This window comes from Epinephelus lanceolatus, chromosome 20, assembly GCF_041903045.1.
Source record: "Epinephelus lanceolatus isolate andai-2023 chromosome 20, ASM4190304v1, whole genome shotgun sequence".
Lineage (NCBI taxonomy): Eukaryota > Metazoa > Chordata > Actinopteri > Perciformes > Serranidae > Epinephelus > Epinephelus lanceolatus.
Window position 1 is genome coordinate 26,038,890 of NC_135753.1, and position 24,979 is coordinate 26,063,868.

The window sequence follows — 24,979 nt, forward strand, 5'->3', positions numbered from 1 at the left end:
CCTTGTGTCCACGCGTAGGTATGTGTGTGGATGGCTTTGTGCCGAGGTAGCGAGTGGGAGATGCAGTCCGGCCAGCTGTAATTTATGTGAAAACTAACAGAGCTGTCCCGAGATGTCATTAGCTAAAAGGCAAATTTCATTATTTCGCTAATATGGAGCATGATGACTCTTTTTGATGTCTCCCTCCCCTACTCTTCTTCCTCCCTGCTCCATCCCTTTTTTTCCCCCTCTCCGCCGTGTCCACGCCTCCCGCCTCCTTTTTGTCTATTTACCCCTCCTCCCCTGCTCCTCCTCCCCCCTCCTTCTCCTCCTCCGTACCCCCATTCAGAGGATCTCCTTATTCAGAGCAGCTTTCCCTTTCAAGGTTGAAGAAAATGGCCATGTGTTTGCGTATGTGTGTGTTGGGGACAGTGAGAGTGATTTTCATTCGTGGTCCTTGCTGAATGAGGTGATGGTGACTCACCTTCAGCCCACAACCGCGCGCGCACACACACACACACACACACACACACACACACACACACACACATACACACACCTTGCACTCCTTCCTCCCTCCCCTGCTTTGATGTGTGTTTGAGTCGATGGCTAATCAGGTAGCATCAGGCCTAGTCCTCATTTCCCCTTCACACCGGCCCCATTAGGGAGCAGGCTTTCTGGAGCAGGCCGATAAGGACAATATGCTCTTCTTTGGCACTCTCTCTTCCATATATACCCTGAATCTCCCACTACTCTCTCATTCTTTCTTTCTCTTCCCATCTTTCCCCTCGCTGAGTCCCCAGTGTCTCCCTCATTCCTCCATCTCTCATTCTCCCCGTCACATGCCTCCCTCACCTTTCACTCTTCTTTCCAACTCACCACCTTTCCCTAAATGTCCCATTACTCCCTTCCTCCCCTTTTCTCTCTTCCTTTCCCCATCTTTAACCTCTCCACTCTCTAAATCACACGCCGCACCTCCTTTCCGTCATTCCTTTGTCGGCCTCTCTCTGCATCCATCTCTCACTCGGCGTTTTCCCCCTCCTTCATTCCCAAACTTATTCCCTAAATCCCCAGCAACGCTCTTTCAGCCTCTTCCCCCATGCATCCCTCTTTAGCTACTTCACTGCTTCCTTTCCTCTTTCCCTATAGCCCTCAACTCTTTTCCTCTGCCTGAAATTGTCTCGTAATCTCTTTCTCCCTGCAGGTTTCCCACTGTCTTAAACTATACCATTTGTCCCCATTCCCTCTTACCTCCTCCTCTGCTCCTTTAGGGAACACATCAACTTTTTTTAAGAAATTGGACTGATGGTCAATTTACCCATTAAGAGATTGAAACAGACACAAAAATCTGTCATATGTCCCCTGTTTGCTGCCATACTCCACAAAGCATTAAAACAAACAATATTTACAACGGAAGGTAATACCTTTATCCTACGACAACTGTCATTTGCAATAAAAAGTTACGAGTGGTGTACAATCCTTAAATAAGAACAGATACTATATTCATAATTTACTTTCAAAACTATTTCAATGGAAAATACATTTATGCTCCTGTCCATTTATGAGCTAAATGTATGATTTTAGGAGCCATTACTCCAGGCAATGAGAGTGAATTGAGAAAGAAAAATTCAATTTCCCCTCACAGAGCACAGGAACATCTAATAGTCCAAAATAATCATATAAATAAAGAATATATTGGGGATTTTTCTTTTCAAGGCTAAGCTTTGCTGCTGTTGTTATTTACTCAACATTATTTGTACCTGGACGATGGTCAATATTCTTTACAACTCAAAGTTTAGCATCACATTCAGAGACGCAGAGAAGCAGTCTGTGGTAGTTGGAGCCACGTTCGTATCGTATCTGATCTCTTTTACATGTATTTTATGTGGTTATTATTCAAACTGCCCCCTATTTAAAGCAGATTTGAAGCTGCTAGTTCTCCGATGTGATGCTGTTATGTATCTCATGATCGCAAATGTAAATGGGACACACGGATGTGTCAGATTCATTTAGCTTTTACTCTTATTTGTGTGTCTCTCTGTAGGGGTTTATCTCAATCCCCTTTTAGATAGGAATCGTGCAAATTTGCAGGAAAGCCCAATCAGTCTTCTTTCAGCATTGGCAGTATAAAAACAAAATCGGGGAGTGAATGCCGCCTACCTACTTTTGTTTATACAGAATGCGCCTTTTTCGGGGCAATGGGGGGTGTGACAAGTAACAAAACCTGAAGCTCAGTGTGTGACGTAAACAGTGATGTGGGAGGGAAGCCGTGGCTGGTCAGTCTTTCGGCAATTCTCTTGTAAGTCAGCCCGCTGTTCACAGTTCCTGTCATCTGCCGGTTAATGGCCTCTTCGTTTGCGAGGACAAGGAGGGTGCGCAGTTCCTCATCTCCCCAGTTGCTCATCTTTACAGTGTCTGTCAGGTTTGTGTTTCCCTCTTGCTACTAGCTGCTCGCTAATTCCTGCTATCAGCTGTTTCCTGTTTATCCACCGCCAGTGGCTCGCACGTGCGGCGTCATCAACAGCCCCTCCTGTTGTGGAAGGCCGCCACGGTCTTACTAAAAGGGTTCCGCCAATATGACTACCCTACGAGGCTGATAATTGGGCACCTCGGATCGACTCGCCAATCCGGCTCTATGTGTCTAAACGCTCGCAGCTGGCCGGCAAAACGGCCAAACATTCGTCGAAAATCTGGCAGTGTAAAAGGGGCTACAGTCTTTGAATTGCATTTGTGTGAAGTTGTTCTCTGCAAACAAGCTTTTGATAAACTTTTTTTGGCAACTTTGTCATCCAGTCTCTGCCCCAAACTTTTTTGGATTGTTTTAAATGTCAACAGGAGAATCTGGGTTCATGCTCCTTTATTGACAACAGTGCATCCCTCCCAGCTCCTGAGTGCTATTTAGCCAACCCTGCAGTCTGACCTTCCTACAGGGATCAGCAGAGTATCACACATTGTTAGCTCCAGGCTAGCTTATCGCACTGTTCATCTATCAGTTCAAGTGCTTTGGGGTATTGTAGTCCCTGCTTTTTATCTGCGAACTCTTTTCCGGGTTTACTTTTGTTGTTCCTCCTTCTTTCCTTTCATGAATCCCCCTAAAGTCTTTCCCCAGCTCCACAAGACTCAATCGCTTTTCAAACTTTTCCATTCTTTGCATTTCACCATGTTTCAAGTTTCATGTGTGTCTGATGTACAAAGCTAGGCCCTAGAAAATGACAGAGGAAGCACTGTACTTGCACTGTTTGGTGCCAAATACAGCATTGGAAGTCGCAACTACAGTAAAAACTAATTAAACTGCCAATTAGGAAGACAGATCCAATCAGTCAGCCAAATAAAGGAGCCAGACAGCCTTATGCAGAAGCATTGTATTCTCATTCTGCAGCCAATCAGAGTCGTACTTGCACTCCAGGACGCAGTGTACCTACATCCTCTTATCCAATAAAAGCACTGACACTCCACATTTACTCTCAAGACTGACTAATACCTACTATAAAAGAGCTGTACCAATGAGAAAGTATCTCTTCACTTTAATATTTTCCTTTCATTTCAGAAATGGGCTGAGTCACATTGAATAGTATTGGTTAAGACCACTTCAAGTCCTCCGCTGGGATATTTGAGGTTGCAGCTGTTTGTGATGTTGTGTTTTTTAATGGAATACACATAAGCATGATTCTGGCAATGCACAAGGTTCGATTCCTGTGCCGCAGATGAAATCACTATACAACAATGTAAACTACAATTGTTTAAACATATTTAATAACTTTACAATTTGATACCAAGTTAGGTTTTATTCCAGTGACATTATCATAGTTGTTGAATACAAATTTTGCACATGCGTTTTTATTCATCTGGATATTTGTTCATTTTTCTGTGCAACATTTGATGCTGTGGCAAGGCAGAGCACAGCAAGGCAAAATACTTGAAAGAATAAATGAGGTGCAGCCAAAACTACAACACAGCTGGACGCTTTTGTCCATGGAGAAAAAAATAATTTTCCTATCCTTTCAGTGTCGGATTTCATTTAGTAAATATTGATATTGAGTGAAGGATTAATGCTGTAGTGGTTGTAGGCAGGCCGTTCTCATTTGCAAGTCGTCAAATATTGCTGCTTTGTCAGTGATTTTGGTGTCAGACACCGACGCAAAAAGGCACCTTTTGTGGCTATATGATATGCCACCGAGCAGTGTAAGGGGCCGAACACATGCTGCGTTTTTGCGGGCTCAAGCGACAGAGCGACACCGTTGCTACACACTTATAAACAGTTAAGTATTTAAGGTTGCTTAATAACCTCAGACACAACCTGTCGCCGCGCTCTTGAAAGCTGGCTCAAAAGAAGCACAAAAGTAGCGCCCAGTGCTTGACCACGTTTTCTCGGCGGTTAAAGATGACCCTAAGTTTATAATGCTACCCAGCGGTGTATCATAACACCACAAAAAGTGTGTCAGTTTGAAACACCGTCATTGACAGTGTAATATAAAAAGTTGGAAATTCCCTTTAGAGCGGGAGGGAAGGTGGATGTCTCAAAGACACCCCGGACTTTCACCCAGGAGGCCCGCTGTTTGCTTCCCTGTACAGGCTGAGCCAAACCATGATGTTTTTTCCAAACTAAACATGTACTTTTGTTGCACAAGGAAATAAACATAAATATGAGTTGATGTTCTGAGTTTATTTTGAAAAGACTGTGTGCATCTAATGAGCAGACACTGTCCATTTCCTGTGACATGGAAGTGTATTTCGAAAAGACACAATGCATGTAACAAGCGTAAATGGACACAGTGTCGCAGGAGGATACCTAGCACATCAAATGTAGACGTGAAAGTCCACTGACCAAGCAGTGACATTTGACAAGTTGGGATGTAAACATGTTGCTGTAGGCTGTAGAGGCCATATAAATGTTTACAGATGAGAACTTTGATTTGTCACTGATTGGCTCGTTAATATGTGACAAAGTAAAAGACAACATCTAGGTAATTGTGTGATAAGTGTGTGTGTTGGTGGAGAGTTGAAGGCTTCTGCTGGGACATTTTGTCAGTGTGAAACTGAATCTCTGCCCACAGCCTAAAACCACCTACACCAACAGAATGTCAGCATTTTGCTATAGTGTGGCTGTAAAGTCTAAAAAAGGTAACCACATAACAAACTCCCACCTTTTTAAAAGTGAAACATTGTGTGAATAACTGTCTCCCTTTTTTTCTCTTTTTTTGAGTGACCTAACTTGAAGAGGTGACATGTTGCCAGCACTCCTGTCAGTTTTCTTTCTTTGTCACCCTCTGTTGCTGTTCTGTCGTTTTCTGCTCGTGGTGTGACAGAAAGTCATTGTAACAGTGGCAGAATACCGGGCTGGTCCACATTTTTCACATGACAAAGGGTCCGTTCAAGGTTACAGAAGCAAATAAGACACAAATATTTCAATTTTAACACACACTAAATACTTCATTTTGGAATTTTAACACCACTAAATTCATAGCATTGACATATTCTAAACTGAAATCCATGTGTGTGAATTTATTTGTTCTGAATTTACATTTTTCAAATTAAAATGTGACATTATTTTATTTGGATGTACAAAGCTTAATTTGGATGTATGTATTTTTATATATTCACACATTTTTATCTAAAAATTCACGATTCAGAAATTCACACACACACACAAAAACAAACAAACAAACAAATATTCTGGTTGCTCAAATTTGATTGGTCAAATTCATATCTAAAAATTCAAGTTAAAAAAAAAGAAACTTAGACAAATTCAATTACAAAAATTCAATTTGAAAAATTTTCAATTCTCGCTTGAACTTTCTTGGATCACATGACTGACAGTCCGTGCTATGATAGGCCAAAAGTTGGTTTAATTGCCTTCAGGATCGGATTTGTCTTGAGTAACCCGTTGCTTTTTCAAGTTTTTTTAAATTAAAATTTTAGATCTGAATTTGATCGATCAAATCTGATCTACTTGAAATTATTTTTTTTTAATTCTGAAACTTAAATTTTTGGAATTTCTGAACACTAAAAATAAATATATTCAAATTCAGCTTTTGAAATTGCAAATCAAAAAAATTCATACTTTTTTTCATTTTCATAGAGTGCCAAATTGATCACATACATGGTTTTCAAAGTAAAATATTTCAATGCTATGAATTTAGTGGTATCACAATTTCAATATTAAGTATTTAGTGTTAAAAAATATTTATTTGCTTCCATACAAAAAGTTGAATATAAGGTTGTCAGCAGATAATAACCCACTTGCTGTACATTAACCTGCTTATTGCATTATTACTTACTAAACAAATCAATAATTTGACACAAACTATTGATTTTGAAATTATTTTATTGATTTTTAAATAAGTTTATTTATTCTGCTAAGCATCTATGATGAGAACTGCATCATAGCAACACTTGTTCATAGCACTGGCCTGGGATTCGGAAATAACAGACTGTAAAGTGCCGTAATTGACCAATCAGAATTGAGTATTCAACAAAGCCATGTAATAAATTAAGGTGGAGGAAATGCAAAAAGCTGCTGTATATATACTCAAGGTGGTCCAACATCTACACACAGCCAAAGCAGCTGTTACAATTTTGCTGTTGCAACAATCGGGAATCCCTCAGTTCTATGGATTAAAACTTTTAGTTCAACTGAAACAAAGAAATCAGATGAAGAAAGAAATCTAATTGCTTCTTTTAATAAGTGTAATGAGTTTCTACAAGAATCTCACAGCTAATTATGAGCCTGGCAAATTATAGAGATGTGATATAACAAATTAACATAAAATGTCTTCTGTAATTAACTTATCTCGGTGGGTTTATTATCATTGCAAATCGTCTCCATGAACCATCCTGGTATGGTCTATCTCCACCCATCTGGTGCTCCAACTCAGTTAAAGCAAACACTAAGAGCCATTTACAGACTATTTGTTGCAAAGCTGCTTACGACACGGGCTGTGAAATGCAAGCTTTTTGTGTGTGATTATTAGCATGGGCAACCACACAGAGACCTACAGGGAAGCCCAGACTGGAGCTGATAACAAACACACAAACACACATCATAGGCACAAGCACCCCAATCATTTGTATCTTGAAATAGGGATCAAATAATGCCTCGTAAACACTGTAATGAGCGCCGTGATGATCAACAGCTACTCTGTCTCTCTTTCTCCGTCTCTCGTGGTTGAGGGCCCACACTGTTCACAAACAGCCCGACGCTAATTTGGGATGAAAAGAAAAATACTGACTTGCAATATTTTGCTGGTTTACCACAGATTTCCAAGGGACCACACATACAGCAGTGAAGTACCACCCACTCTCATTTGATGAAATTAGGTTAGGAAGGAGCCTGTTCTGTGCTTTCCGCCTTTGTGAGAGAAGAGCTCATGGTGTGGAAATTAAGAGCCTGTATGTGCTCGTGTGTGCGAACGTGTGCATTTGTGTTTGTGTGTGTGAGAGGCTGACTAATCCCTCCACAGAGCTGAAACGAGTTAAAAACACATCAAAGGGAAGCTTAACCTCTGTGAAACCTCACCGGGTTTTCAAGAACAACAAATGATCATTCTCCTCATTGTTTCCAGGGGGACTCTTTTCACCGCTGCGCCGCTGACTTTTCCCTCAGTCCTGGGAGTTTTCAAAAAAAGCCTGTGGTTTCATTTTTAATGACTGCGCCGTTTGCGTTAGCGCGTGTGTGTTTGTGAAAGAATATGAACGTGTGTGGATGTGTGAGTGGGTGCACGCGTGTGTGTTTGCACATAAAAGAAGGGTATTTTTGAGTGTGACATGGCAAATGAGGAAAACCAAGCTAACAAGGACATGCAGTACGACTTGGAATCATTAAAATGTACGACATCCTGACCGGCTATACAACAGCTATGTATGTAAAGAACCAATGAAGGATAAAAAAAAGGGGGGGTTTGAAGACAGGTGGGGGAGTGTGGGGGACAGGTGGGGGGAGACAGCGAGAAAAAATGGCACAATGAGGAAGCCAATTGTGGTCTGAGACCTGCTTTCCCCCAGAATTCTCATTATCACAGCATAACAGTGCTCCTTCTATTTAAGTTCAGATGTTTGCATGCCTCTTTTTCTTGCTGTTGCTTGTGTGAATGTGGAAAAAGTGCTCTTGTTCAACCAGTACAAACATATAAAAAGAGCCACGAGTCACCAGTAGATGCTCATGGAAAGACAGCAGGTCAATTTGGTGCGAGTCTGCCGTCGCCCCTGCTCCAAAACCACATTTCGGATCATTTATTTTGCTGGTTACCAATGTGGCAACATCTTTGTGTGTCCCAGCAGTCATGTAAAACTGTAAAAAAAAAAAAAAAAAAAAAAAAAAAGCAAAAAAAAAGCATAACGTTAACAGGTAGCATTGCTAGCCTGTTGTGAAGATTGCTGGCATACTGACAGATGAAATAAAAACGGGGAGGACCGAGGTACGACCACTTACAAATGCATCTGTTTTTATTTTTCCCGTCTTTACAACGCGGGGGCTCGAAAACAGCAACAGAGAGAAATCAATAAATAGTTTTTAAAGTATAAAACAAAATATAAAACAACGTCTACGACAATAAACATCTAATATACTCAATCACACATGAGCACATGCTCACCCGCAGGCACTTACACAGAGACAGAAGCACGCAGACACATAATGTACTCGCACATACAGACACACGGCCACAGTCACCGCAGTAGATGCAGGACACATGGCGCACAGCTGCGGCGTAATCAGAGACTGTGTTACAGCCGTCCACATCCACATCTGAGGTATGTCTGTGGATACTGATGATGTGCCATCCCTCATTTATCCAACGCACAACTCTCTCTTGTGCAGTGTGAGACACATTCATCAACACTAAAGAATTTGCAGTTAGTCACTTGTTCTGTTTAGCTCATTTGCCTATTTAAGTTGAGTGAAATTGATTATAGCTCATCCGAAATGTCGGAATTTTTAAATAAGTGCAGGCAAAAAATATTTTAGTGCTTAGTGCTACAGTCTTCTTGCAAAACAAGATCATTATTTGAGGAAGTATTTGCTAATGTTATAAGCTACCACTGCTCAGAGCAGGATGCAGTCAATTGCTTTTTTATGTTAAGTGTCAGATTTTAAATCTGTAAAAAAATATGTGTTCTTGGAATAAATCTCTTCATGGCACAGTACTTGAGAGTTGATTTTTGATGATTTGAGGGAATTCCATCATTCGCTGCTTCTGGAGCCGCCCTCAGGCAAAAAGCACCCTGGGACTTGACTTTGACCTGCAGGACATTAACCTCATACTGAGTGCACTCTCTGGTGAGGAGCTGGGGGTCAAGAAGTCATGACAGGTCAAAGTCTTCAGGGGGCTTCATTTGTTCAGATCCCGGTTTGTCCTCCTAGACCGAGCATCTTCCAGAGAGGTGGTGGGCCTAATCCAGAACGCTTCACCCAAAGCCTCGGACTCACCTGGTCTCCCCAGCCCGGCTCTGCTCACCTTGGTTTGGGTTAGAATCCTGTCGTGGGTGTCCGCTGTCGCTGGGTCCAGGCTCAGGGGATGAGGGAGGCAGAGGGATGAGGGTAGGGAGGTGGAGGGAGGAGGTGGGCGGACACTGAGAGAGAGGGGGAGGTGGACAGAGGAGCACTGCTGGGATGTGGGAGGAGGACGCATGGACCTCTCCTCCTCCAGCTGCCTACGCAACCGCTTATTCTCCCTGCCCAGGGAGTTCAACTGGAGAGAGAAAGACAGACACATTGAGGGAGACATATGCACGGAGGAAGACAAAGAGAATAACAATAGTTTTAAAAGAAAATCTTCACGTGTGACTGTGAAACAGAAGGAGCAGAGAAGAGGGGGGGATATTCAGCGAAGTTTCAAGGAAGTTATAACATCACACCCGTTTAGTTAAATCAACCACATTACAAACTTAATTTGAAGTTGCCAATAAATATCAACCATCAAAAGTCAACAGCTATCAAGTTGATGAAGTAGCTGACATCCCATTATGTGCTTAATTCATCTTTCACAGTTACTTTCATGCCTGTTGACACAGAAATGCGAGTGGAAAATTGCGAGGGGGGTTTTCGGGAGAGCATTGTGTTCACAGTTTGAAATGGTTGCAAGTGGGAGTCATGCGACGGTGTAAATTTCTACATGAAAACAACCAATTTGAGCGATCATTAGAGGTCGATTTGACACAAAATCATCCGTGACACAAAACAAATCGCACGTCGTCAGAACATGATTGGGCTCCCTGAAACACAATTACAGACTAGCTAAATTGAGGGTGTTTTATTTTTTGACGGGGACATTTGGGTAAAGGCGGGGAGGAGTGTGAGTTAAAAAGTGGCTTTAAATGCAAAAAAAAATAAAACGCATTTACATTTGGTGTACAAGCGTGGTAATTATATGCAAAATGTGCCAGTCTAAAAATTGTAATAAGGCAGATAAAAAAGAATAAAAGATTTGAAATAATGTATTTTTAGCGATGAGCAAGAGTAAAATAAGAAATTAAAGGATGGACAGACAAAGAGACACGTCGGGTAATGACAGTTGCACTCATCCACATCTGTTTTTTAGTGCGTGTGCGTCTGTGTGAACGCTGCGGTTCAAGAATGATGTCACATCGACATGTCTGGCCATGTGTGTTCGTGTGCATATATGTGTGTGTGTGTGTGTGTGTGTGTGTGTGTGTGTGTTAGGGGGGAGAGAAAAACACAAACGGAGATGAGACAGACACATTTCCGGATGGTTCTGCTAACATTACCCTTCCAGACGCACTGCACACACACACACACACACACACACACACACTCAATAAATCTGAGCAAATGTATTACATCTCATGACTAGAAATAGCAAGGTCTTAGGCTTAACCCTCAAAGAGCCAATGACATGTCGATGTGTCAAAACTATCCTAAGACGCTTAAAGAGTATTTACTATCTTCAACAGGCAAACATCCCTCAACGTGTTCATTTCATGTTGTGCCAAAAGCAATAGAATTTCCAGATGAAAAACACTGAGGTTGACATTTGTAATTAACCGTATATTCAAGGGGACCTGTTTAATTTTCCTCGTCTTTGGTGGCTCTGGATGCTTCCCTAATTGTAAAGGGGGGGGGGGGGGGGCTGGAAATTAAAAATCACAGCTTGTCTCCTCAACCTTCACATATTGCGGGTGAACTGGTGGGCATACGTTTGGATGAAAAGGATGGGTGTAAGTGGGTGGGGGGTGAGGGAGAGAAAGGGATAGACAGAAAGACACGGAGGGGGGTGTGTGTTTCATTGCTGGTGCGTGAGTGTGTTTGCATTTTTTCATTTGTATAGCTGGGTTTCCATTCAAGTATTTTAATACAAATTATGAAAATTACTGAGGTAGAAAAGCTGAATACAGACAGCTAACTTTGAATATAATTCGTCTCGTTGGCAAAAAAGTTTTAAAATTTGGTTATTTTTTAAAGGGGTTTTGGCTCCGTTGGTGCAGGTCGATCTGCCGACTGCAAACAGCAGCACAAAAGAAGTTTTTGAAATCTGTGTACGGTGCAACACCTGTCGTAGAAGGTGTGCTGGAATACTGCATCTCTTTTTCATCTTCACACTAAAGCATAAAACAATCTGGACATCAGCCGACACTAAAGCACAATAACAGCTCGCTAAATGCTAATCAAGCCTTGAAACACACTCCTCTGATGCTCATCTTCATCCCAGTTGATGGAAAAAAAAATCACTTAATTCGCATCTAATGTTGTGTGACATTTCAAAAGTTTGCATGAAATTTCCCTGACAGTCGGATGGAAATCACGCGTGCGCGTTTTGTGTAGCGGGTGTTAATATGCGCCTGTGGGCGAGTGAGGAAACAACAGCGCTAAACCAGTTTGTGACTGTGAGTAAATGAGACTGATCCAAAGCAGAGACACAGACCTGATTTATAACCCAGCGCCTTCCACACAGATAAACTGAGACATTCCATTCAGCTTCTTTACTGATATCTGTTCGTGTGTGTGAGTGTGTGCGTGTCTGGTGGACAGTGAAGGGAATAGCCTTGTTTAAATGAACCGTCTATATCCTCTCCTCTCCAGCTGTGCTTGTATGTTTGTGTGTGTGTGCGCAGGACGCTCATGTCGGATCGATGTGTGTAATGATTCACACTAGAGATTAAGAGGTGCTATTACACACCTGACCTGTTAAACAACACCTCTCTCTTCCTCTCTGTCGGCCTCTTCCTCCCGCTCCACCTTCCTCTGCCTCGTGCATGCAAGCTAACGCCATTTGCTTTGCGCTGAGACAACACTACATTAAAACTTCAACAAGTACTAGCTTTTGTCGTAGCCCGTCAATCAGCGGGCCATTCCGCAGACTAACAAAAGTCGGGTGAGCCGTTCCCCAGGCCCTGGAGTTTTGGAGAACTGAGGGGGCTGAGGAGTACTTTTGATTTGTCTCTCCTTTGGTGATTTGTTGACTCTTGTGAAGTTCAACACAGTAAAAAAAATGTCAGCTTTTCCTCAGAATATTCCTCTGTGTTTTTTCCCCCCACATTGTTTTATCACAGCGGGCCATTTCCCTATGCTGTCATGGAGAGATCAGCGCGGCTGTATTGATATACATCCCTCTCTCAGTTTCATGAAAGGGAAATCATTTACCAGTGGAAAGAAACGTCACTGCTTTTTCCCGATACGATTTGTCCCCCCCCCTCCATCCCCACGCCGCACACACACACACACACACACACCTACCCCGCTGCCGACTCTTCACTTTTATCGTAGGAAGAGGAAATGGATGTCTGTGTGCGCCTGTGTGTAAGTGCGCGTGTGCGTTTGAAGTTGGACGCATGAAAGCTTCCTCTTCTGTGTGAGCTCAACAGCAGGTGGGCTGGTGTGTGGGTGTGTGTTTGTATCTGTCGGGTAAAAGGACTGTCAGGACCTGGTGTGTGTGTTTGTGTGTGTGTGTGTGTGTGTGTGTGTGTGTGTGTGTGTGCGCGTGTACTCTTACTTGTTGATTTAGCATTCCGATGGCCTCCAGGTTGCGTCGCAGTCTGGTCTGCATGTCCTCGATTTTGCTGAGGTTTAGAGCCATACAACCCTGCTTTTCCATCCTGTAACACAAGCGTACACACACACACACACACACACACACACACACACGAACATGTCTGAGAAATTAGCTTTGACGTCTCTAAATCTTTGTACCTGTAGTAGTTTAAGAAAACAGAATAATAAAACCTTAACTTTCCAGCTGCTGCTTGAAACTGGCTCATGTTTCCCATAAAAAGCAGATTAGGTATACACTTCTCCTGTCGTGGTAAACTTTTAAACTCTAGTATTTTCGTGCAGTGATACGCATTCGCAAGACAAAACAGTTTCAATCAAATGTCCTCAAAATCTGGGGCATAAAGAAGTTGGCGTACATCAGCTTCATTATAACCGTCTTCATTATAACTTATTACTAAACTCAAAGATGGGTGAGCAAATGAGTTCCAGGAATCATTAAATTATATATAAAAGCGCATATAAAACGGAAAAGAAAAAAAAAAACCACACAAAAACAAAACGAACGCAACCGCAGCCAGGGAACATTAAGAGTACAAGAAGCCATTTAAGATTTTAACTGTTTATTAAAAACGTTTTGGGAAATGACAAACAAATGTGAGGGTCTGCTATCTTCAGACTCAGGGCTGACTAAGGAATGTCTATTAAATTAACGACGGTGGATAATGGTGCTCTGTACGGGCTGAAGAGCTTGCTGCCCCCGCTTTACGCTCTTTCTTTCATGCCCCAGTGAACCTGTCCAGTTAGCATTCGGAAAAACCTTCTAAATACTTTATTGAAGACTTCTTAGCCCATTAAAGTACCACTGTACCTCCCCAATGTTAATTTTCTTGTAAAAGAGCAAGCTGGGATTTTCTATCAGAGCAGCGGATGGAAAGACGGTCCCGTTTTGCTTCAGTTGAGAAGACGCGCACACGCTCATCGAAACGCTAATAAATGGCATTATTGTTCCTGTGGATGTGGGTGAGCTGAGACACACACACACACACACACACACACAAACTTTTGGCCCTATTAGCATTAACTTAAAACATTTAACATCTGAGGAGACACTTGAGGCAGACGCTAATATGTGAACTGACATTTTGTCTGAAAAGTTTATGAGATTCATTAGTGAAACACTTCAGCTCCTATGCATCTTTAACCATCTATGCAAACATCAACCAGGAGACAATAGCAACAACATAAACAACAGTGTCCACGGTACCATCTTGACTGTGATGTCTCTTTGTTCTCTGTGGAAAACGATGCAACCTTGAGTTACAACACATATAACAGACAGTTACACTGAAGCACTGATGTGCAATATTTGTTTGTTTATATTATTGTTAGGGATGGACATTATTGGATTTTTTTGCCGCTATCCAATATGCCAATATGTAACTACTCATTTGACCGATAACCGATACCAATATCGATATATCCACTGTTTTCTCTCCTCCTTTAATTTTGGTGATCATCAAGTCTCCTCTGTAGTGGAATTCACATTATATTATGTATGTATACTCTTATTGTGATGGCCCACCAGCAGATGGAGGCATGAAATACAGTACTTTTCAACGTATGTAATATTCTGTCATTGTGCAAATTAAGAAAAAGCATTTATTATTTATTAAAGCATTTCATTTTAAAGCCGATATCACCTGATTCCAATAACGTGTCGATATTATCATGCATCCCTAACCATTGTATTTATTATAATAATTGTGCAGTACTAAGCCTATACCAAAAAAAGGTTCAGAGGTAGAGCATGTCGTCCACCAATCGAAAGATCAGGGGTTCGATCCCCGGCTCCTCCAGTCTGCATGTCGAAGCATCCTTGAGCAAGATACTGAACCCCAAATTGCTCTCAATGGCTGTTCCATCGGTGTGTGAGTGTGTTAAAACTGAGTAGCAGGTGGCACCTTGTATGGTAGCCTCGGCCACCAGTGTGTGAATGCGTGTGTGAATGGGTGACTGTGACTCGTAGTGTGAAAAGCGCTTTGAGTGGTTGGATGACTAGAAAGGCACTATACAAATGCAGGTCAATTTACCATCCAGTGACTCAGTCATAATTTAAGTTCTATATTACTGCTGAAGACATCAAGGTACAAATATATACCAGATACGTCACCATATTATTATCATTTTACCAAAATCAAACTCAAACAGAGTTCCAAGGTCTCTGACTAGCAAATGTTGAGATGCATGTTTTGCCCGTCATTGATAAGAACGGCCACATCCGAGCCAGTAAGTGCACCATATTAAGTCAAGTATGTCATCTCATTTTAGTTTGCGGGCCACATACAGTCCGATTTAATTGCAGGTGGGCTGGACCAGTAAAACCATTGCATCATATCCTAAAAATAACAAACGCCTCCAAATTTTTTCCTTTTTTTTGTTTTAAGAAGTACATTTTACAAACACTCGTCCATTTACAAAACAGATGACAAACAGCCTGTGATGTCTTTAGAAGAATAAATGCAGTCTCAGCAATATTTCTCAGTTTTTCCACGTTCAGTCAGTCGACTACTCGCTGTCATTACATGTGCATTTCTATACATTTCCTCTCCTGTGCTGTAATCCTGACATCACAGCAAGCTGAAGTGTCAGGGTGGGAAAGCCTCTGACGCAGCATTTTACATGAAGAAAGCTACTCACTCTTTAACTCGCTCCTGAAACCTGGCACCACTCAGCCTTCACAAGTGCATCACTATTAAGTGTTCAATGTCATCCAGTGGGCCGGATTGGACCCATTGGTGGGCCAGTTCTGGCACCCAGGCCCTATGTTTGACACCCCTGCATTAAGTTTTAATCAACCTATAGGTTAGAAAGTTTATGGTAGCTATGTGTGTGCTCAGTTTGTCCTGTTAGTGATTACATGACGCCAAAATCTCCCTCACTCTCTGTTTATCTGAGCAATAATGAGACAACAATTAGACAGTTTGAGGATTCAGTAGAGTTACGAGACAAATAAAGGATGACCGAAAGCATCAGTTTATTAAAAAAAAAAAAATCCTTTGGGCAAATAATCAAAATCATATATGCATGTTTTATAATTTTGTGGACAACAGCCACGAAATTATATAATGAAAACATATGTTTTTGATTAATTTGTCCACACATGTACGAACAGAAAATGAACCATGAAAATTCATATTAAAAATCCATACATACACCAGCTGACAGAACATCATCTGAATCACTGCCTATTAACCAACTAACTAATCAAGCTCTGCCATTTTTTTTTAAAGAAACCTCATTTCCTGAAAATGACATTCATAAACTGAACATAATTGCAACTGACCCTTCCAAATCTTTTAATTTCACACCATAATGATGATACAAAGAACATTAATAAGAAGAAATGCTGAAATTCCCTTTGATCTTTTTAAATTGTAAATGCCTTTTAAATTAAAAGATGAGTCCCACAAGTTTCCATTTGCTACAGCGAAGGGAAAAACAGGAGGCATAAACTTTAAGCGCGAGTATAAAAATCCAAAGCGCCACCATCTCCGCAGATTCTTCACATGATTTAAACTCTTTCCTAGATGCTAATGTGGTCTTCAGCAGATCATGAAACATCACCGCCGCTGAGACAACTGTGTGAGATTTATGCACCCGATGTGAGAAGGCAGCGATGCGCTTAGCGCTTTGGCATGACGCCTGTGTAAACATGTGTTCCTGTGTTTACACGCAAACATGGATGTGTGTAATTAGCGGCCTAACCCAATCAGTGTGTGTATAATTACAGTCATTAGTGTCAAAGCCAAGCTGCCATGCTCTCTAAACCAGGCAATAAACTACATGGCCCAATCTCACTCTCATCTCTCTTATTTACTGCTCTCATCTCAAAAATTTTATGCAAGACTTGGCTGTCTTCTCCCGCAGTCTCCTTCTTATCTCCTCTCTCTGTTTCTCCGTCACGTCGCTTCTCTGTGTTTGTACAAATCCTCTGCTGTGATCACTGGGTGCTCTTAATTGGAAGCACATTGTTAATGGTGCAACTGATGAAGCCTGATGCTTTATGAGCGCTTTCCCCCCAGATGGGTTGTGTCACAGACAGTCACAGCAAACAGCATCGATCCCTGCTTCCACCACTTAGTGTATTTCAATGTGCACTGGTATTTTAATGTTTTCAGATAGAATTTTAGATCATTTGAGGTGAAATGTGAAAGAAATCCGATAACAAATCATTTAATTAGCTTCAGACTGGAGTGTAATTGTGCTGAGAAACACATTAAGATATTTGCATTTCCTCCGCATTGCACATGGATTTCAGAGCAAACATACAAAGTAGTATCATTGCTTTACAGCACAAACACGGCTCTATGGCACCAACGCCAATTCTTACTCCTCATATTAAACGCTTCTGGAGGCAAAACGGGGAGGGAAAGGCCAGAAACTTAGCATCCTCCTTCCCAGGCAACAGGCAGGGTTTGGAAAACACACCCTGCTACACATACAGTAGCATCTCCGAGGTTTTTACAGGCACACTGAACAACGGACCGGGATCTGTCAGCTTTTTATGGCGTTGTTGATTGATACAACACTGTTACTTCAGATCGTGTCTGCGCTGTGCAACAGATTATAGCAATTAAAACTAATGAGTATTGTTCTCAAGCCAATACCTCCGATCCCTCCTACATCTTCTGAACAACCATATTCTCCAACCAGCCATCCAACAATGAAGAAGATCAGTAGGGGGGCAAACAAATACCCCAATACTATATTTAAAACTTAAAATAAAAATATGGCACAGATGTTTCTAGTCTCTTTATCAGCTCAGCTACACTTGCGCTAAAGTATGCACATGAATGCTGTTATGTCTTATGTATGTATTTTACAAGTGTTGGTGATGCTGTTTGTGCTTGGTGGCAGTCAGTGGTGGTGTGTAGCTGTGGGATGGGAAAACTCTCCTGCTGACTCTGCGAGCTGAGGTTTTCAAATGTAAACGTCAGTAAACATCAAGATAAGAAGGAGCTATGAATCAGATGTCTACATGGAAAATCAAGACTGTAGCCCTTTTTAAACAGGAATTGTGCAAATTTGCAGGAAAGCCCAATCAGTCTTCTTTCAGCATTGGCAGTATAAAAACAAAATCGGGGAGTGCAGCAAAATGCTGTCTACCTACTTTTGTTTATACAGAATGCGCCTTTTTCAGGGCAATGGGGGGCGTGAGCAAGTAACAAAACGTGTAGCTCAGCGTGTGACGTAAACAGTGACGTGGTGCTTCAGAGATTCTCTCGTAAATCGGCCCGTTCTTCACCGTTCCCGTCATCTGACGGTTAATGGCCTCTTTGTCTGCGAGGGCAAGGAGGACGCACAATTCCTTGTCTTCCCAGTTGCTCATCTTTACAGTGTCTATCAGGTTTGCGTTTCCCTCTTGCTACTAGCTGCTCGCTAATTCCTGCTATCAGCTGTATCCAGTTTATCTACTGCCAGTGGGTTGCACATGCGGCGTCATCAACAGCTCCTCCCACAAGTCATCAACAGCCCCTCCCGTTGCGGAAGGCCGCCTTGGTCTTTTTAAACTAAAAGGGTTCCACCAATGAGGCAGAAAATAGGGCATCTCGGATCAACTCGCCAGTCTGGCTCTGTGTGTCTAAATGCTCGCAGCTTGCCGGCAAAATGGCCCAACATTTGCGGAAAATCTGGCAGTGTAAAAGGGGCTTGTATCTGCAGCTATATCTACATCGGAGGCACCGTGACAAGTGGTCGCAATCGCTCCAATCTTCTCTGCCAAACTAGCATACTGTTAGCCATTATACAGGCTTTGGATAGTAAACTGGTCAACCGTCAAGCCTGCATCAGTTTCCAAAGGGATATCATGAACTTGCAGAGGACTCAGGCGAGAGACGGGGACAAGACATGTGCTTTATGTTAAATAAGGAATGGTCTGACGGTGGGAATGTTAAGTGCTGAATAAACACTCTGGATCGCTGTTTTGCGCCGTTCAAAGGCGGCTACAAAGCAAAGTTGCTGCATGTGTTTGGGAGGAGCGACCATGTGGCCATCCTGTTGAGGTCATGATATGTAAACAAACTACGACACTAAGAAAGATGGATGAAATCAGAGTCTGAAGTACTTTTCATGACATTCCATCACCATCAATGTCACTGCTGACAACAATGATGTAACTGGAAAACAGAAGCACCCCAAACTACAGTGATATCATTCCACAGCTAAAATGGATTATCAGAGCTATCTGAGATGCATAAAACAAGAGCACAGCAGCCAACATGGCCAATTATAAAGCAGCAGACTACAATGTAGGAAGAGGCAAGAAGGGGCTAAATTGCAAAGCACAAGTCAAAGGAGCTGACAGGATCTAATTTCACTGGACTTGTACCTTATATGATATCATGTGACAATTGATTGACTGATTGACATATTTATTTCGAAATAATCAGTAAAAACTGCAAGGTGTACATATTTCTTCATAAAGTTACATCGTGCCTAAAACAACTCATCTAACTTAAATATTTAAGAGGCCTCTGTAATATTTATCAATCTAAATTTCTATCTCCTCTGTTTCTCTTTTCCTCGTCTTTCCAAGGAGCTTTACTGGTACAAAATGTCACCGACAATGTGACGCTGTGACACTCCAGCTGCTTTGGAACAGTAGGCCATGTAATCATAATACATTTCTTTAATAAAGGCATATCTAATGACAAAACCTTCACGCCGTGTTGATTGCTGTCAGCGATAGTGGCAGTAGAGAGACACTGAAGATATCCCCTTTGCCACCAGTAATGAGATTCATACACTGAATGTATATGGCTGCCATGCAAATATCATGACACATCTGTTGCCTTATGGATGTATGATTTTCATACATATGGCATTTTGGGTAGGTGCGTGTGTGCGTGGTGGGGGTACAGTAATGAAATGAAATAAATTAGGAACCCTGGTAATAAAGAAAAGGGTTGGAGAGGAGAGAAAGAGAGAGAATGGATGGGGAGACACTATGGAAGAGGCTTTCATTCACTGTTTTTATCTCGTTCCATGTTATTATATTCGCTCAATCAAAACCCCTCTTATGCATACATCTATATGAACTGCCTCTCCCGCTCTGTCCCCTCTCTCTCGCTCATTCGCAATTATGAGGGAAAGACAAAGAAAAGCGATTCATCTTTCTGTCGCGGCCCCTTAATGATATCATTAAAATGAGTGACAGCTTTGAATAGCATTGGAAACCTACTCCAGTCAAAACAAATCTGATCCGTTTTGGAAACAGAGCCTGGTGGTTCGTTAGGGGAGGGGTGCAACATGAGCGTGTGCATGTGTGTAAAACGGGGTGAGGTTGTGGGGTGGGGGGAGTTGTTAATGAGGGAGACCTCAGGGGGGTCACACTGGGGGTATGGGGAGTACTGCTGCAGGCAGGTGCCCCCACAAACACCCTCCTTTCTCACATCCATCCTACACCCAATCCCATCTGTGCCACATTCATTTTAATTGCCTTAATGAACATAATAAATATATCTCCTCTCTATTGATGAATGCTATTTGACAGCCATGGGGGTGGCAAGCAGGAGAGGATGGGTCCTTGATTGGAGTGTAATCATTGTTAAAGGCCCAGCGTGAATAATGTATTCAGATGGAAGAAGAGGCACGCACGTATACACACACGGGGAATCACAGGTGGCTAGGCCCACGGGGTGTTTCATTCACAACTTGGCACTCCTGCTGTTATTACCATCATCAGCTTTGTTCGGGCTAGATTGTGTGTGAAAGAGCGAAACACGGTGGGCAACGCTTTTTGTCACGTGTGAATGCTAAACTCTGATCAGCTGGTGGATGCACACAAATGTATACGTACGCTCACACACACACAAATGACTCACGTTCTCTCGTCTCGCTGGATGTCCTGGTCTCGGATCCGGGCCTGCGAACAATTATAAAATGAAAAACAAACCTGTTTGTGATCGACCCTCTTTTGTCTCTTCCCTACTTGTAGTTCATTGCTTTTCCACTTTGCCCTTGTTCACCTTGAAGTGTTCCGCGTCTCTCTCCTTCTCATCCGCCACATCTTTTAGTCTCTTTACCTCCGCCTTCAATGTGTCATTAGCGTCCTGGAGATGTCTGACGAAGCCAGGGAGATGCAGGGTTAAACAGAGGCATATACATAGAGAGGCAGACACAGAGAGAGACAGACACCTATTATCATCAAGAGACTCCTGTTAACATGGCAGACAAAATATTCTGCCACAAAACACCGATGGTGTCTGTGTTTCTCTGTTTCCAGAGCCTTTAACTAGCAGCTCAGACATTATCTCTGACACACAAACACACACAAACACACACACACACACACACACACACACACTTCACGATCCATTATAATGAAACGCTATATTTCTGCAGCCATTCATCACGTACCCCTTGTGGCTATTTATTTCACCATTTTGTTATGCCACAAATTTCCAGTATCCATAACTATAAAACAATTTTTACTCAGATGTTTATTGCAATACTATACTACACATCACAAGCATGAAATAGTTGTATTTAATAGCAGCGGAAATAGTTGTATTACGTTTCTGCATATTCAGGCAATGTACTAAGTATGAGGAGGAAATATTCTGTCGTTCTAACTTCGTGTAGCCTGTGTGTTCCAGCTGTTTAAAGACTGCTACAGGTTACCATAACAAAAACGTAAGAACAAAACACACACTCACAGGGAGTGGAAGTTAGGCGAGAGCGAGAGAGAGTTAAAAGCAGACACACACAGACGATTGTGGTGCTGCAGGGCGGGGCTGAGGGAGGTATGGCACGGCAGGGGGGTGGGATGACAGAAGACAGCTAGACTGCTTTGATCTCTGGGAAGAGAAAATATGTCACGCCCATGTCTGTGTGTGTGCATGTGTGCGTGTCTGTGTGTGTGTGTGTGAGTCATGATGATGCAAATATGCAGAATGACTGTCAGGTGCGAGCATGTCAGAGAGTCCACCTGAATCACTCCAACACATACTATACATAAAAACACACACACACACACACACGTGATGGAGTCACAAACTCCTCTGGTGGGAAAGGTGACCTAGTTTGCAGGTGGAGCAGTTCGCTGAGCTGTTTTATTCCTCCATCTTTACTCACCTTTAGTACATGAATATACTGAACAGGACGGTAACACTTTTCTTTAAGGTATCTACATAAGAGTGACATGACACAGTCATAACTATGTCATGACACAGCCATGAACTTGTCATAAACATTATGTACATGTCATAAACCTTCATGACTGCTGTCATTAAGTGTCATTCGGTTTTTGTAATGACAAGTTGACATTGTTTGGGTTGTCTTGATTATGTCAACTTGACATTAATCAAAGTGACATTACCAGAAGTTGTCTTTGTCATGACAAGTTGACATTAAATTTGTTTGGGATGTCCTTATTATGACAACTTGACATTAACAAGAAATGCACCTCTTTTTGTGTTTATGACAACTTGACATAATGATTATTATTGTCATGACAAAGACAGCTTCTGGTAATGTCACTTTAATTAATGTCAAGTTGACATAATCAAGACAACCCAAACATTGTCAACTTGTCATTACAAAATCCGAATGACACTTAATGACAGCAGTCATGAAGGTTTATGACATGTACATAATGTTTATGACAGGTTCATGACCGTGTCATGTCATAGTTATGACAGTGTCATGTCACCCTTATGTAGATGCCCTCAAGTAAAGTGTTACCAACAGGACTAACACACCGACACCAACAACACACAAACAAAAATTCACACATTGATAAATCTTTCACTCAATCTCACTTAGAAAATAAACACTCACTCCTTCTCTTTGGTGACGATGAGCAGCACTTTGTTTTGGGCCTTCATCTGGGCAGCGAGGCTCTCACTGGAAGCTCTAAGAGGAGAAGACAGACTTCTTAAATCCAGTGATGAACTTTAAAATACTTATAAGAGGACACTAAAGGTAAAACACTAAAAAAATAATGCAGTGTCACTACACTGTGACGGCCTCCTGCTTCAGCTAAGCCTGCTTTGTGTGTGTTTTCCCGTGTCTGTCTGCTGTGGCTTGTAGGTCCTGATGTGCGTAGCTGAGTGAGTGCCATCACGTTTTGTTTAGTTGGCTTCGGCCTGGTTTTCAGTTTGTGTTTTACACCATACAACACCTTGCATACATCACTCACTCACCTACTCACCCCGACACACTGACACACAGATTTACACACCTCATAACTCAGTTATGCTTTTGGCGATTATCTTCTGTTAACAATAAATTTGGGCACTTTTCAGTTGATACCGTGTGTGTCTCCCATTTTTGTCATGGCCTATGAGCCGGGTCATGACAAACTTGGGGCCTGTCCGGGATTATTTAGTGGCCATAGGCTTTACAGTGTAAAGAAACATGAAAACATACACTGCACACACACAATATCAATGAAAAGACGTACATAGTAATAACATTTAAAAAAAACAAAAAAAAAACACATCAGTGTGGTCATACTTCTGTTCAGTTATCCAACGGTTGACATTAGTCATGACCAGCTGGCTCTCATGGCGAAGGTTTGCATTGTCAGACCGGGTCCCCTCCAGCTCTGACCGCAGTATGTCCACCTACAACACAGGCAAATATCACCTATCACAACAAGTCGTCATACAACAATTTATATGGTTACTATGTATGTGCTTTTTCACATTTCCCCTCTAGTTAATGACTTTGCCAACTTTAAATAAACCCTTCATCTATTCTCTGACTGGATTCGTGATGAAAACTTGAAGACCAACCTTCACTCTATCATGGTTTTAATGTACTTCAGTTAAAGCAGAGGTTTACAGCTAAAATACATTACTTTCTTTCAAGGAAAGTATTAACATCTAACACTGGCTTTCTAAATTTAGATGGGTTTAAGTCTCCCTCTTATTCTACACACACTTGCAAAGGTGTGAAATAAAGGAAGGTAAAAAAAAAGGGAGGGGGGGGGGATAAGTGAGGCTTTAATAGATGGCAGCCAGGACAGGGTGAAAATAAATGTCAAAAATAGAGCATAATAGCAACACAAGAGGAAAAATTAGGTAAATGGAGAATAATGGGGGATGAAAGAGATGGCATTTGCAGACGCAGGTATAAATAGCGGGGTGAGGTATTAAGCAGGTGCAAAAGAGGAAAGATGGAGGACAGGGGTGGGGGGGGGGGGGGCAGAGGCAGACTGAAGACGAGATTGTGGAGAGGAGACGGGTGAGGGGTGAAAACAGGGATGGGATGGCACCGACCAAACTGCTGACTTTTTCATTCTGCTTATCAGTCAGGACCTTTCCAGGCCTAAACTCTGGGGACCCTGACACATTACCCTTATCGCCATGGAAACACCTTGATACACCATACCATCTTCCCACAAAGACTTGGGCAAACATGAAAAAAAAAAGTTTCCAATATGTGGGCCATGATTTAAGTGTCCAAAAATGTCATATGATTAACCCAAAATGTCAAAAAAAAAAAAAAAAAAAGAACTGCTGTGTGAGGTGAATTATGTGCTGTGTGTGTGCATGTGTGTGAATGTTGAATCACATATATCTGCCAAAATATTTTCCTGTTGGTGCTTATCTGGAAAACATCACTGACTTCAATGCAACATAGAGATAGTAAGAGAACTGATCCTGTTGATGCAGAGCTGAATGGGAAGATTGTGTACTGGAGTAAAAACAGGTAAATATGTCAAATAATTATCCTTCATTGTATTAATATATGGCTTCAGAGGAACATGACAACGCAGAGAATAAGCCAGTGGAGAATCATTAAGATTGGCTGATGTAGGGATTGTTGGGGATTGAACGCTGTGTCTATATATAAGTCGAACTCCTCTGGGTCACACCCAAATAAGGCTACAGGACTACTGCTTGTGCGCCCCGAGGTTGAAGTGAAAATATCATGCTTATAGTTGCCTGAGGTGAAAATGTTTTAAGTTATTTACAACTTTATCTAAGAGAAGCCAGTCTTTCATGTCTGCACCACATCTACCCTGGGCAGACAGTTCAAAAGTTCACC

At 41.9% G+C, this 24,979-nt stretch overlaps 1 protein-coding gene across 1 annotated transcript in view; it reads right to left on the reverse strand.

The window, feature by feature from the left end:
- Positions 1–8,398: 8,398 nt before the first annotated feature.
- Positions 8,399–24,979, reverse strand: part of LOC117264968 (uncharacterized) — a 41,429-nt gene continuing 24,848 nt past the window's right edge. The window contains exons 6-11 of the mRNA XM_033639305.2: positions 23,441–23,550; positions 22,763–22,837; positions 20,950–21,043; positions 20,806–20,846; positions 12,924–13,026; positions 8,399–9,665 (exon numbers count right to left, since the gene is read on the reverse strand). Coding sequence (XP_033495196.2) covers positions 9,306–9,665; positions 12,924–13,026; positions 20,806–20,846; positions 20,950–21,043; positions 22,763–22,837; positions 23,441–23,550 — 783 coding nt within the window. The 3' untranslated portion in view covers positions 8,399–9,305. The remainder of the gene's footprint in view (positions 9,666–12,923; positions 13,027–20,805; positions 20,847–20,949; positions 21,044–22,762; positions 22,838–23,440; positions 23,551–24,979) is intronic.